At 38.0% G+C, this 15,641-nt stretch overlaps 1 protein-coding gene across 2 annotated transcripts in view; it reads right to left on the minus strand.

Annotated features, from left to right (window-relative positions):
- Positions 1 to 1,234: 1,234 nt before the first annotated feature.
- Positions 1,235 to 15,641, minus strand: part of herc6 (HECT and RLD domain containing E3 ubiquitin protein ligase family member 6) — a 33,913-nt gene continuing 19,506 nt past the window's right edge. For both annotated transcript variants that reach the window (XM_031903231.1, XM_031903229.1), the window contains exons 13-23: positions 15,277 to 15,419; positions 14,533 to 14,649; positions 12,431 to 12,538; positions 11,403 to 11,573; positions 11,167 to 11,310; positions 9,498 to 9,664; positions 8,078 to 8,141; positions 4,417 to 4,487; positions 3,085 to 3,268; positions 2,731 to 2,833; positions 1,235 to 2,099 (exon numbers count right to left, since the gene is read on the minus strand). In XM_031903231.1, coding sequence (XP_031759091.1) covers positions 1,882 to 2,099; positions 2,731 to 2,833; positions 3,085 to 3,268; positions 4,417 to 4,487; positions 8,078 to 8,141; positions 9,498 to 9,664; positions 11,167 to 11,310; positions 11,403 to 11,573; positions 12,431 to 12,538; positions 14,533 to 14,649; positions 15,277 to 15,419 — 1,490 coding nt within the window. In that variant the 3' untranslated portion in view covers positions 1,235 to 1,881. The remainder of the gene's footprint in view (positions 2,100 to 2,730; positions 2,834 to 3,084; positions 3,269 to 4,416; positions 4,488 to 8,077; positions 8,142 to 9,497; positions 9,665 to 11,166; positions 11,311 to 11,402; positions 11,574 to 12,430; positions 12,539 to 14,532; positions 14,650 to 15,276; positions 15,420 to 15,641) is intronic.

The following is a 15,641-nucleotide window of genomic DNA, read 5'->3' on the forward strand; positions in this document are numbered from 1 at the left end:
TTTTTGCTTCATTGTACATTGTTTCCAGTTTTATCCAACATTTATACATCATTCAAATCAGTCTCTGTCCTAGTAGAGCATGCAGTCTGTAGTTCACACACAGAATGGTCAACCTATTAAGAGCCATCTAACCTGCCAGTATGTTTTGGGAAATTATGGACCCAACACATGAGAATATACAAACTTCTTACACTTAACGCCCAGTCCAGAAGAATCTAATGCACCAGTATTACATGCCACCAATGCTAACCACTCCACCACAGTGTTGACCACTGGATATATGTTTCTTACCTGTTTCACACACAAAAGGGAGCAAATGGATGCAGGTTTCCTGTTTTAAAATGATAGAACATTGATTATTGGTTTATTTCCCTTTTTAGCCTTATTCTTTTATTCTACCAAATTTGTATGTTCCTTTCATTTCATACTATTTGGTATGGTGGCAAAACAAAATCAAGGGTTGCTTAGGAAACCACAATTTACTTTAACATAGAAAATACACTTCCCATTAACTTCTATGGTATCTTTTAGGTAACCAAATTACCACCATACTATTTATTTATTTATAACCAAAAGCACAGCTTAATTAATTAAGAGCAATTAAACCCACTTATACCAATGTTTACAAGAATGAGAAAGTCATTCAAATCAAATAACTTCTGTAAACGTAGTACTAGGACTAAAATTTACATTGTTGGGGATTTAAAAGCGAACTAAAGCTTAACAAAGAATTAGGGTAGAAATGTTGTACATTATGTTTTGGGCTTCTGTACAATCCAAGGCAAGCACAGGAAGATCTGTGCCCCCAGTAGCTCCCCATCTTCTTTTCTGCTGAATCATTGCACATGCTCTGTGCTGCTTTCAGTTACTAAGCTTAGGGACCAATACACAATATACTGTATATAAATGTTACAATATAAGGCTGATTAATAAATAATACAGATTATTAGTGCATGACACTGTAGAAACCATTAATTAGCTTCAGAGATTAATAAATCAGCCCTGTAGCACCTCCCTCAATGACAGACATCATTTTTTGCTTGATAATTTGCTACAACCTCTAAACTTAGCTTCTCAGCAGCTGCTTAGAGCATGTGATGTGAAATCCAGGGTGGGGAGCTCCTATGACAACTTTGAAGGCCTGGATCATTACTACTATACTGTACAGTTACTGAACCTTTAGACTGGTGCAATCAGTTCACTATATAAAATAGAGAATTTATAACCATATTCATTTTTAGAGTTAAGTTTTCCTTTAATGATTTTAAATGCAACATTTAGTACACCAGTATAGGATACAGAATGAGGGGCATGGCGTGGCACAAGAGCTTACGTATTTTGGCCAAAGCGTGGTACTATCCTTATTCTTATCTAATAATTATTTATAGAAATTGAATCAGGAACATTTAAAGCAATTTACACAAGCTTAACATAAAACACCACCAAATATTGTGTAGTGTTTATTTCACAATATCAAACTAAAAAGATAGTGCCAACTAGTTACTCTTATCTTTGTGAATTGTCAAGGTATACCTGCCCAGTAATGGTGTTCCATGTCAACCAAAAACAAGCTACTGTATATGTCACAACAGGGCTGGAACTAGAGGCAGGCAGAAGAGGCACCTAACACTGTGTGTGCACCCCCTGCACACACAGTAGGAGACAATGACTTTGAAATTCTTATCATTCACCTCTTCAGCAGAGTATTAGCACACTAAACAGACAGCTTTGGGGTAAATAATGTTTTACCCCAAATTATGATTATATAAAATACAGAGAAAAATATACCACAATATAGCAGAAGTCTATAAATTTCATGCTTTTTCTTGTATCTGGAAAAACAACTAAACAATTGCTATCCAGTCTCTGCTTAGTCACATTTTAGATCTTTTCATATCCCTTGTTATGGGCTATAGCCAACATCAGCTTTTGTTTGAGAGACTTTATGTTGGAATATTCTGGAAGAAATAACATGTGAAAGCAGGTCTGTGCTTCCGGAAGGTGTGTTTCATCAGGAACTCCAAAACTAGAGATCTTCATCCTTATGTTGTCTCCACCTCTTGTAAATATGGGGAGCTTGTCATTTCCGGTGAGAAACACTGAAAGTGAAGAGAACTTTGCTTAGATCTTGTTGGCTGCAGAGAGAAGCTACAGACTAAAAAAATTAACACTTTAGTGCAGTGCATTTAAAAAAAACCTGTTAACGCTTTGAGAAAAGACTTGTTTTTTTTCCCTTTTCAGATTCTTGATTCTCCATAAACTTTTAAATCATGCTTTGTGCGTTCGGCAGTTGTTCCCGCCTCTGATGCCAAAATTCAGTGTATAATACAGTTAAAGATTTTGGAAAGATTAGCATCCTTGGCAAATACTTTCAATCTATGTTTTTTAAGCGATACGCAGTGATGCCCATTTTTTAAAAAATAAATTAATAATACAAATAGGGAAACATTATAATGAGTTACGTATAAATAAATCAAACAAGATTAAAATATATATGTGCACAGCAAATATTAAGTACAGGAGCTAGGGGGTCACTGCTTCAATTATACAACTAAGCCTGGGCCAGGCAGACCACTAGCACCTTAGGTGAGATGGGGTCCTGTTTTGGAGTGACTGTTTATATTTTGCAAAAACCTGAAATCCTGGTAGACTATATTTTTTTATTCTTAATTGCCATGGTCACTAATATGAGCAGTAGCTGGAAAAAGTAAATAAATGTAGAAGACATACTCAGAAAACCCTTCTTGTTCACCAGGGACAGTGCATGGAAAACCTTCCAAAACATCCTGATAGTTGGGTGATCAGGTGTGAACTTGCCAAGATACATGGTAGTCTTTGTAAAGAAAAGGAAAAGTTAGTCTTTGTCTATTTCAAACGTGCAGTCTTCCCATTGGTTGATCTATTCCATTTCTAACTTTCTCCTTATCAATATTAGTACTTAGTGGAATGCTTGTCCTTTGCATTAAACTCTAATAATAAGCTTTGGAAAGATCATTAAAACTTGTAAGCATGCACATTGCATTACATAACTTAAATCTCAACATTAGGTGAAAAGAAAACTTAAAGTCTTTCTGCAATGCAAACCTTTTCAAAAATGTTCCAGTCATATTCTGTAGTCCCAGCAACAAGAGCCATTAGCTCATCTGGCTGAAAGAATGAAATGATTTCTTTATCGCAGACCTTGTAAAACCCTCTCTTGAACTCCTCAAATGGTACCATTACGGATGTGTTGAATATGTAGTCAATACACTTGTTAACAAAATCTTTCCTTTACAAAGCAAAAACAAATAATAGATGTTGAGGAGGCGAATATCCAGCCATTTTACAGAAACCCAAATAAGCACAGCCAAATAAAATACACCATCAATTCCACATCTTGTAAGAAGAGAGAGCTGCAACTCTGGAATCGTCCTTAAAGAAACAGTAACACTAAAAAATAAAAATGTTTTAAAGTAAATAAAATATAATGTACTGTTGCCCTGCACTGGTAAATGTTGTGTGTTGTGTGCTTAAAAAAGACTACTATTGTTAATATAAATAGCTGCTGTGCAGCCATGGTGGCAGCCATTCAAGCTGAAAAAAAGGATAAAAGGCACATAAGGTTACATAGGCAGATAACAGATAAACTGTGTAAAATACAATGGGACTCTATGCAATTTACCTGTTATCTGCTATGTAACAAGTGCCTTCTCTCCTTTTTTCAATTTGAATGGCTGCCCCCATGGCTACACAGCAGCTTTGTTTATATAAACTATATAAGTGTTTCTAAAGCAAACACACAATTAATAGTACAAGGCAATAGTTAATAATATATTAATTATTTTTATACACATTTATTTTTTGTTATTACTGTTTCTTTAAAATCAGAGCTAAACAGTAAGGCCTGATGTCCAACCCATTTCAGGTGCATGCTCCATTAATCAAAGCCCTTGTGCACGGAAGCCCTAATCTAGCACGTGCGCCCTTGAGTTGCTAATGAGTTTTGCCAGATTTGCAGCTGGCGATCCGCTGATCCAGCACCCAAAGGAGAGGATCAACTAATGTGAGAAATACAAGAGGGTAAGGAATTGCCGGTGTAACATTATTTATTTATTAGATCACATACTGTACAGTTTGGTGTACCCTTTTTGAAAATATACAGTATATTACTGCATACATGGTCTTAAATACCACTCCCCTGGTGTCCCACATGCACTACACCCAACGGATTCACTTGCAACTTGCCCTTATAGGGGGTTGCAGAGTGCCACTCTTGCATCTTGGCTAGGGGGAAGAGGGGGGGCTAATTCTCTGCGTTTAAAATATGTTTCATTCCAATAATAAACTCCTTTTTTTTATTTTGCTGGTACAATTTAAAATCCATCCTCATAAAAAGTTTACAGCTAACCGTTTTACAATATATATTTGTATACATACTTATTTAAATTGTTGACCTGTACTGATCCTCCGTTGGGTATCAAGTCAATGGATTTATTGTCCCAGGAAAACTGCAGCACAGAGATGTACACAAGATGTGATTAAACCTTTGTAAGAAATATCATTAACACACAGGAAATGCAAATGTAATTGAAATAAGAGTCATTACAGAAGAATCACTTGAGGGACCTGTTTCCAATGCAGGGCACAGCCTGCAAAGTGCAAAAAAAGTCTGCAATCTGCATTGTGTAAGCAGCCTTAGGCCTCTGTTTTAGAGAGCAGAGACCTATAGTCCCCTCACTTATATAGCATTGTACTGCTGAGGGCTAGGTGGTGGGAAGCACACAGGCCTAAGGCAGGTAGTAATGGCAGGGCCAATCTGTGCCTTCTAAAACTGAGCACCAGATTTTTAAATAGGCACCCAGTGCAGAGAGCAGCAACCCTGGAGGTGCAAGTGCTCTGTAAGTAAGCACTAACGGGTGAGCTCTTGCACTCCTGCACTTGTGCCCCTAAGGCAAGTAAATGACCCCTTCTGAGTGCTAATTTTGCATATTACTGTTTATTAAACATACCCCCTCTTTTTGACAAGGGCTCATTCAGTCGATCTTATGTAGAGAATCTGCATAAACACAGTCTGAACTTCCAGTCCCCCCCTTAAGCTTAAACAGTGTTACAACCCCACCATTATCTTTTCCATTGTGAAGTGATGGATTCAGGGACATGAAGGCCCTCTGTTTTCCATAGTGGAAAGCAGAGGCACTTAAAGTTTAAGAATCCTTAACTTCATTCTAAAAAGGGAGTATATTTTCCCTTTAATTAATTAAATGTCAAGTGATCCAGATGGGAGACTCTATGGTGTCTCAGATTCTTTGGTCACAGGTACAGATCTATTTCACATGTTTTATGGTAAAACAAGTTGCAGCTAGATCCAATAGACACTGGCAATAGTTAACTCAGTTAGCAACATATAGAATTCTTTATAAAAAAGAGGCAGTTGTGGAAAACCATTTGTAAATGTTTTATCTTCAATGTAGATTAAAGAAAAAAGAAAATTACTAATAAAGCCATTTTACTACAGTACATAGCAGTAAAGCTTTTATTTTACAGCTGGAATATGATGTAATGTGTCCCTTCAATGCATATGTTTAAAATGAAGGTCTCCAGTGAAAGTACCACTCCTTAGGATCAGAGTTTAGAGACTCCAAGTTTGGTGTTAACTTGGAGTCTATTAACTCCAATTATTAAAAGCACTCATGAAGATAGAAATTGATGTCACGGGGTAGAAAAGACAAATTGATACGGTTCATAAATAAGGAAAACCAAAAGCATTCCCAGGCCTGGATTTGTGGGCAGGCCACAAGGGACTGGGGCTAGGACAGTGAAGATCTTGGGGGGGCATGCTGCCTGCCAGCTGCATCTGCACTGGGGACTGAACTGGAGATTTAAATCTTCCACCTGTCGAGTCCCCAGTGCAGCAGAGCCAATGGGCAGAAGACCAAGGACTTCCGTTTAGGTAACAGTTGGGGCACAAGTACATGTGGGTGGGGGGGTTGAGAGCGACCTGGGGTACCCCAGAACTAAATATTGCAGAAGATCCAAGCCGAACATTATGTAAATTCAAATTGTGCACTTAATTCAGTTAGTAACTCACCAAAATCTAATTATGCCCTAGGTGCAGCAAGGCCCAAGCCTGTGTCCTTCTGAGTATACATATTGAGGGGCTAATCCACACAATTTTAAGACATTATAGTTGGAATTCAGCATGGATTAATTATTCATGGTTTGCATCCTACTGTTTGCCTCTCCCACTAGTATGTCAAAATTATACTCTTTTAAGGACAATTAACAAACTATTCAACATCACAATGCAGTTTTTGTTCCAGAAAAAAAATGGTCTATTTTTATATGCCATTTAATAAAATGTTGTCATAATTTTCAGGCTAGATTTAACTGCAGGAGGAAAAAAAAATTGTATCTCATAATTTTTAGCCAGATTTCCCTTTAGACAAGATAAAACATGAGGGGCTCATTTATCCATTTATCATGCTGCCTTGTGGTGTAAGACACAAAGAAAAACAGGTAAAATTTTGCATCCATAAAAAGACATACAGAAAAGATATGTGCCATACTAATAAATGCTTAGTGTCTAAGTGGTTCCTGTGGGGCTATCCCAGCAACGCATAGGGGGAATGTCTGCATTTCTAAATATTCCTGGGAATTCCTTAGAGTGTTTTCTGTTGAAAACTGGCAATCTTTGTCCTTCTTTTTGTGTTAAAAATAACGTACTTTTCTTTCTTGCAGCTGGTCAACTCCAAAATGTGGGTTAGACTGAACACTAGGGTTGCACTGAATCTAGGATTTGTTTTGGGATTCAGCCTTTTTTAGCAGGATTCTGATTCCGTTGAATCCACGCTCCTGGCCGAACCGAATCCTTAAAAACACGTGACTTTTTATGACAAAAACACAAAAGTTGAACATTTTTTGCCGCACAATATATTCACAGTGCTCTTTAACCCTTCCTATACTAATTTGCATATGCAAATTAGAATTTGTATTCAGTTCAGCCGAATCTTTTATGAAGGATTCGGGGCGCATCCCTGCTGAATACTGGCACAAGGGTGCCTCTAGTAGCCGGTAAATGCTACAACATGGGTTAGAACAAGCACTGTTAAGCCTTTAGAACAAGGACTAGTTACAGGTGTAGGATAATTAGCTGGGGCTAAAAATCTCCCACTTTGTTCACTAGAACTGATGAGTTAAGGGTAAGAACAACATAGTCTTACTACTCAGTCACACTGGGGGTTATTTATAAACACTGGGAAATTTGCACCTGGACAGTTATCAGTTGCCATTCAGTGTTCAACCTGCAGCTGGCTGGAAACATCTAATCACTAATTGGGTACTATCAATTAATGCCCAGGTGCCAATTTGCCCAGTGTTATAAATGAGCCCCACTGTATGCTGCGGGACTAATGATTTTAATTGCACTACAGACTTAAAATGCTAATAGGCAGTAAAGGGAGTACAATGAGGGGCCTTGATGTGGCATGTGATCTTACATATTTTGACCAAAGTGTCGTACTAGCATCTCATACTTTGTAAAAATTATTTTTAAAGGCAAACTGAGTGCTGGCAATCTTTCTTCTCCTTTTTGTGTACAAATATAATAATAATGGGTTTTTATCATTTCTAGCAGCTGGTCAACTCCAAAATGTAAATTAGACTGAGAACTGGCACAAGGGTTCTTCTACCAGCTGGTTAACGCCACAGCCTTTTGTATATCTGAATATCTGAAATGGTAGTTTTTTTTTCTATGTATGTGACCCTGGCAGGGGGCGTAGGATCTCAAAGGGGTGGCTGAACCCATAAGGACTCATTTACAAGCCTGGGGGCAAGGGCAAGAACACTAAGGGGCCAAAATTTGGAACCCCCCAGACTAAAATGCAAAATAGTGCTAGAATTAATTGATTTCTTCTAATTCATTGCATCTAGCTGCATGTTCAATATTTTGCAGTGCACAAAAATATGCTGGAATGCTGGAGGAAAAATAAAGAAATGGGTAATTTTTCAACTGAGTTTTATAACTTTATAAAGCTTTGGATGCAAAAAATCCTTATTACAATACTTCTAAAACACAAATTACTTCTATTATTATACTTACACAAAAATATGTTTCCATACTCTCTACAACTGTACTCTCTGCATCCAGTAAATCCTTCATGGTCCTAAAAATTAGACATAAACACGCTTACAACAAGGTTTCATTAGTAAAACTGCATTGCTTATGAATTATAAGTTGAGGTGAGAGGTGAGAAATATTCTAGGGCAGGAAGGTCCGACCTACCACAATCCCACTGACACAGGGGGCTCAGTGCAGGGTCATAAATGATTCAGATAATCATTTTGTTTTAGAATGAAAATCAGTGGCTCCTTCTGAAAGCTCAGACTCAGGCACAATGCACTGAGATGGCTGCCTACACACCAGTATTACAACTAAAAAAAAAGTAGTTGCCTCATTTTGGGCTGAGATTTGCAGAGTACTCTGTATGGTTACTACTATGCCAATGCAAGCATCCTCCAAGACATGCCTATTGGGCATTGTAACGCACCTAGATCCCACAATATCCTAATATCAATAAGGGAATCATTATTCTTAGCCTGTAAATGTATTGCTCTTAAATAGTTCTTGAGAGACAACCCCCCCCCTCCACTACAGGGCATGTGAAAACCCTTCTGTGGGGGCAGCTGACACTGGCATGCTTAGTATACAACCAAAGGGGTATAACTGAAAAATCTGACCTGGTATGTTGATACTGGCTAGACTCCCTGGACTTCAAGGACATTCCCTATTATCTTCTCAATTGTATCTTATGGCAATGCTGCTTTTTCTCCTATGTAAATTTGCTAATGCCTCTGTATACAAACAAAAAGGCAATGTATCATGTATCAATGGGTCACTGTATGTACTTCCTGCCCTATGCTGCCTGTGTGTGCCATACTCTGCCTGCCCTATGCTGCCTGTGTGTATCTCAAAAAAAAAAAAATTGTATCTCACAATTTTTATCCAGATTTCCCTTTAGACAAGATAAAACATGAGGGGCTCATTTATCCATTTATCATGCTGCCTTGTGGTGTAAGACACAAAGAAAAACAGGTAAAATTTTGCATCCATAAAAAGACATACAGAAAAGATATGTCCATTACTAATAAATGCTTAGTGTCTAAGTGGTTCCTGTGGGGTATTGATAGCAAGGGATAGGGGGAATGTCTGCATTTTTAATATAATATAAGTTCTTTCAAATATGAATGAAGGGTGATATCCCTACAGTGAGCACCAACCACTTGGGTTCTTGCTACGCTACCACCATTAATGTGGTTATGGTCTTAAAAGCACTTTTGATAATGAGGGTGTGGTTTAAAAAGGGGAGTGGTCAAAACTGGCTTCCATTATTATCCCTCTACCATGTAGGCCAGAAAAATTCTGGCCCTTGGTGCCACAGAAGTTGGACAGCACTGCACTAGTTCATTTTAGCAAATGTTTGTGTTTTTCTCTTGGCTAATAAAAATTTAACACCACTTACCTTCCCATGGTTGGTTGTAGTTCTTTCAAATCTTCCAAAGTTGCTTTTTTACCCAAAAGCTTTTTAAACAGTGCCAAGGGAAAGGGAAGGTAAATAACTATCTGGTTATAGACTGCTAGGCCGCATATTATGCCAAAGTAGAAGTACTTTTTCTTTTCCACTAATGGCTAAAATAAAAATATAAAAAAAAAATTAATATAATATTCATTATAACAAACTTAAAGGAGAAAGAAAGGTAAAAACTAAGTAAGCTTTATCAGAAAGGTCTATTTAAATACAGCCATAAGCACTCACAGAGTTCTTTGTAAAAAAGATTAGTTGTGTCTGTTTTCCTCTGCCACAGACATGCAGCTTTCTGCTCTCTCCTCTCTGCTGCTCCCCCCTCCCTCAAGAATGCTAAGAACTCACTCCCCCCCCCAGGAATGTGGATCTGAGCCAATCAGCAGGCAGCTGCTTCATAGTCTTACTAACTGAGCATGTACACTTGGTCTGGGTGTCTGTGCAGGAGCGAGGCATTATGGGAACTTTCTTTACACAGCTCAGCGTTTTTTCTTCCTGTTTGGCTTCTGATCATCTGAACAGGAGAAATATGGGGAGACTTAAGGGCACTATTGAGACAACTGAAGGTATGCCTGCAGCTTGAGATTAACTCTTTATTAGCCTTTCCTTCTCCTTTAAGGTGTAGAACGGTTATTTATATTGTGCTTTACATTGACAGCATGACATATTATCACAACTGTAAATGTAACATTGTATTTGACAATGACACATGTATAGTTGCACTTGGCTACTCTGCCCTCCTCCTGCCTTTTATTCGGAATTGAACACTGTTATGCCTGTTGCTGCATTCCACTGTGGGAACCCTGGAGCAACCGCGAACCAGGAGGAAGCATCATGGTTCCCAAAAAGGCCTGTGTCAATTGCCATATTCACATGCACCATATAATTGCATGCACCTGTCACTCTCACACTGGAAAACTGGAAAATATTTAGCTCAACTGCATCCCATCTGATTCATACAAGTGCAATTTTGTCAACTTTAATACATTGTGTAATTGTGTCTGCCACATCTTCCCCTGGCAACTCCACTTACGCTGGAATCATGGGAAAAAAGGCTGAATTGTAGAAAAAACATATTGATTGCGCTTAAAATTGCACTTAGTCCACAGTGGGTGCAGAAAGTAAATGACCTTACCAATGATTTCACCGAAATGGTGACACACGCAGAATGTCGGAATATCTAACTACTCAGCTTGCAAACAGGTTGGTTGCATATTTGTAAAGTCTAGTGACACAAAACATGGATGTCCAAGTTACAGTGATCCAGTTTACAGAGGTATAAGCCAAACAGTGTGCATTTATGCTAATCTACAGTAGGGATGCCCTGTATGCACAATTGTAGGATTTAGCAAAATACAGAATCGCCCATATAAATCACATGATAATGAAAAAGCTGTGTGCTAATTAGGGTATGGATTTGGTTCAACCAAGGCAATGGTCAGAGATTTCTATTTTAGCAACATAAGGTTATTTAATCAGCCCTACTGTGTACTAAAAGTTGGGCACCATGTATGAAACTGTATATGATGCAAGTAATGGAAAAACAGTATTTCCAGTTTTCCAATATCAATATATAGAAAGAAATGTATATCATTGTGAATCAACTTACAGTACTTGGGAACCATATGGGTAATAATGGATCAGAACAGCTGAACATGCCATAATCAGGATTAACCATACTTTCTAACAGAACCAGGAAAAACTCTTTTGTGACTGCTGCAGAATCCGTTGTGCTTTCACCTTGAAATTCAACCTATGTCCAGAGGAAGAATGAAATGGGTGAACTGAACTGAATGCTGCTTATTAGATTTAAAGCTATCCAGAAAAAAATAATATATTCTATACCAGTAGGTCTTTCTTCAGGTTTGGGTCTTCCACAATACTTAGCTTATGTAATGTATCTTCTAACAAGTGGCCACGTCGTAAGATGAGATGTAACAGAGGTATATTTGGAAGGTCGCTAATTCCCTGCAGTCTGTTCCGCACAAGTTGTTCTTGTGCCTGAAATTTTTCATTCTGCAGAAATTCAGAAACTTCAGATTTGAAATCATTATGGGAACAGTCATTATTTTTAAAATTATGTTTTATTATGAGCTGCTTAATGCTGCAGCACATAAAGTTTTTTTTTTTATTTGTAGTAGTTTTTTTCATTTAAATTGACATTATTTCTTCTGCAGATCACGGGCATGGGTTGTAAACTGGTATCTGCTAACCTGAAAAGAAAGACGAGCAATAAAAACAATAGGAGTGAAGCCACATATGTAATTTTGTTTTGGTAGCTAAGGTAGTTTAAGAATGAAGGGTATAGTTACTGGAACTGGCCCCTAGATCTTGGATGCCACATGGTTCCAAATAATTATATTTTCTTCCATAGAAGAGGCCATTGCACATTCCCTTATGAAGGGAATAAGGTGAACAACAAGGGTCATCCAGCTGAATTTCTGTAAACATGACAGACCCCTGCCAGGGTCTAATAATACAGTGACAAGCCAACAAAACATGGAGACTCATCTGTATTACCCAATTTACTTAGAAGCAGCACAAATAAACAATTTCTGAGTGGACTTTTTCTAATGGGGGCTAAGTTCCACCCCAAAAATATTTTATTGGTTCTGATTTCATGGTATGCTAATAGCTGGGGTAACCCCCATACAGAGCTTGAATAATTTTCTCTCACTTTCTCTCTCTTCATTTTTAAAGCCCTTGGATGCAAGTGCAAGCGCTGGAGTGCACCTCTTTCTAGGACCAATTGCGCCCAGGGGTATACGGCTCCTTGATTGAAACTGTAGCAATATACAATTAATATGTATACCAGAAAACGTTTTATTCAAAAGTAATGACATACCCAGGACAAAAATAATGAAACGACTTACATTTCTTTTCCGCATTGAATCCAAGTGAAGTGCTTGGACCTTTGTGGGAAAATTAAAGACAAATGGAAAACGGCAATATATAGCAGGAAAGGCATTTTCATCAGGCTCCTGTGAAAAAAAGAAAAATTACAGATAAAGTAAAGACTATAGCAGCACATTCCATAAAAGAATATCTCTTGAATTATAGAAAAATAGAACAACTAATCCTTAACAGTGCATCAACTTGGTGAAAGATTGAACGTATAGTGAGGAAATGTAATAAAAGTCGTAAACATAAAAGAAAAAAGTCCCAAATTTATAATAATAAATAAATAAATACAAATTTGCAGTGTAGTGTATTTAAAAAATATATATTGTTTCAAAGACAGTTGTTACTTTATGGATTTTAAAGAGGATTTATGCCATCAATAATCCACCAATCCATCAATCTTCCAGAGATGATGCAAGACAAGTCACGAATGAGAATCCTTCTTATTAGCTGACTTAAAGGGCTCATACACGTCCACAAGTTCAGTTACAGTCCCTGCAATTTCCCTGCAGTTGTGCATAACATCAAATTCATTAAAGGTTCTTGCACTTTGTACAATTTGCACTTGGAGCCCCTCAGCCCTGTTGGCTTTTTTGAATTGTGTGCTGCTGCACCTATTGATGCAGGAAGTAGCTCCAGGGTCCCTCAGCCCCCTGCATCAATCACTGCAGTTCAGTTATGCCAAATAAATAGGGCACACATGTCACTCAAACAGGGAACACTGGAATTGGCACCAGACAGTCTCTGACAATATATGGAGCAATTGTGCCTGATTTGTGATGAAGCACAGGCACAGTTTTTGTGAATTAGACAAAATTGTGTTAATCGTAGCACAACAGCACCAAGCCAGGCCCCCCTGCAGAAAAATCTCTTGAGCAGTCCTGGTGTGGCCATTCCCTCCTTCCCTGCCCCCACTCCCGGCTGTAACCGTGCTGCACCTCCCGGCCCCGACAGTGCTGCACCGGGGAGGGGGGACTAACACCCAGCAGACCCCATGGTCCGAGCCCCCCTGCTGCCTGGTCCCCCATGACTGCAGGTCTGCTGTATATATACTGTAGTTATGTCACTGTTTATTATAATGTAGCAATTATCTACTTTATTTCCTAATTTTAAAGACTACATTGCCCTGTATTGCCATTTAACCCTGCTTTTCTATAGCTAATATGACAGTAAGTTATAAGTGTTTGAACTCTTGCATGCTCCAAGGAACTTGTGGTAATCTTCAGTCTGCTCCTTCAGGCAGTTATGATGCATTGTGTGCGACTGCATACATAGATGTCAGATAGCTCTGGAACTACCAAGATCCTGGACCTATCGGTGATTACAGTGTTCCCTTACCATGGTCAGCCCATGGACCAAAATAATTTGTGACAAGTAAATTGGATGTCAATTCCATTATTAGCCATCAAGTGTTTAGCAATTTATGTGCATTCATAAAAAGTGGGCGAAAATGTATGCCTGTTTTGGCACATTGCTTGCTGTAATTACACTGATTGAAAAAAATGTTGGGCTGTGAGAAAACATTCCAGTTTACATCAGAATATTGCACTTTGCACAGCACACTGCAAATATTTTTAGTAATATTTAGTGATGCTGATGTGTTGACAGAGATTTCCATTCAGCTAAACATCTTGGGCTCAAAGGGAAAAAAACAGGGACAATCCTCAATTTTTTTGTACTTAGCACACTGCCTTCCTGCCTAAATGAATTGCAGCTAATCTATGTACTCTGTTCCAGTGTACAGAGACTTGCAGCAGAGACTTCATGAGGAGTGGGAGGCACATAAACATCCCCCCTACCACCCCTTACCTATTCCCAAAGTTAGGGAATGGCAGAAGATGCAGGCTGCACTGGTGCCCTGTATTTACTCTATTGAGGTGGAAAAGGCAGGGCTGGCCTGCACCCACCTAGGCTGCACTCTGCACCTCATGTTGGATATGTTTGCCCTGTGCTATATGAAGAGTCTGGACAAACCCTGGGTCATAGTAAATGGCTTCTATATTCACTGTTAATAGAGACAAAACATGACAAAAGATAAATACACCAAAGACACCATTTAAAAAAATCTACTCACAGGTTGAGACTGCCATAGACGCCAGTTGTTCACATCTAAAGGAAGTATAATCAATGGGCAAAGTTCATTCATGCAGAATGCATTAATTGGTACAATGCAATTGCCCTTCAAGTTAGCCTGTAGAACAAAAAAGTAAAACGCCTTAGAAAATAGATCTACAGGCACAAGCTACAGCATAATAAAGGTGAACTATGATCAACATGAAGTCTTTGTCTTTGCTGGAAAATAATGTGCATAGTCACTAAAACAGAACAATGATGGAAAAATGCAATTAGCTTTAATTTTAAAAAAAGTTATATGCTGCACATTTTACAGTACACACATGCATTTCTATGTTTTTACTGATGATTAACCAGCTCACTGTCACCAGAAAAATAGTCAGTGGTCCTTTGTTGTTTATATATCATTTCTGTTAGGATGCTAAGCAGCTCTGTGAGATATTTTTGAAGCAATGACATTCAACTGCATTAACTTAGGAGCATACTTAGGGACACTGTGCAAAAATAAAAACATGCAGAGAGAATGTCACATTCACTGAAATGTTTTAAAATGTTAGGAAACTCTTTATAAGATAAAATTTAAATTGTTGCCAAAAATGCCATAAAAATGTTAGGAATCAGAGCCACTTAATTCCTGTGACAATTAAACCCTCACAGACTGCCCCGTTAGCATGTACATTTGTGGGAAAAAGCACAGAATTTTCTGGAGCAGATTGTTTATCCAACATACTGTACAGAAACTAACCTTGTATAGCTTCTTTAGCATCTGTAGGAGATCTTTAGTTCCAGGTTCTGCTTGAATACCTTGTATAGATAATATCACAGCAATTTTAAGTAACTGGATTTGCTTTGTCATGGAGGATGCTTGCATGTGTGACCACAATGTTCCTGATGAATCAAAATAAATATATTTGTTTTTTCATGTTGCATGATGATATTGGGTTTACCTGTTACTGTAACAAGATACATTACAGGGCTCTAACTACCAAAATAAAAATGAACATGTATTATTTTTAATAATATAGGGATATATATAAATATATACATATATTTCAGAAACATCTTTTATATGCAAACATAGAACTGAATGTTTAAGTCATGGCAATACCA

The sequence above is a fragment of the Xenopus tropicalis genome, chromosome 1 (genome assembly GCF_000004195.4).
Source record: "Xenopus tropicalis strain Nigerian chromosome 1, UCB_Xtro_10.0, whole genome shotgun sequence".
NCBI lineage: Eukaryota > Metazoa > Chordata > Amphibia > Anura > Pipidae > Xenopus > Xenopus tropicalis.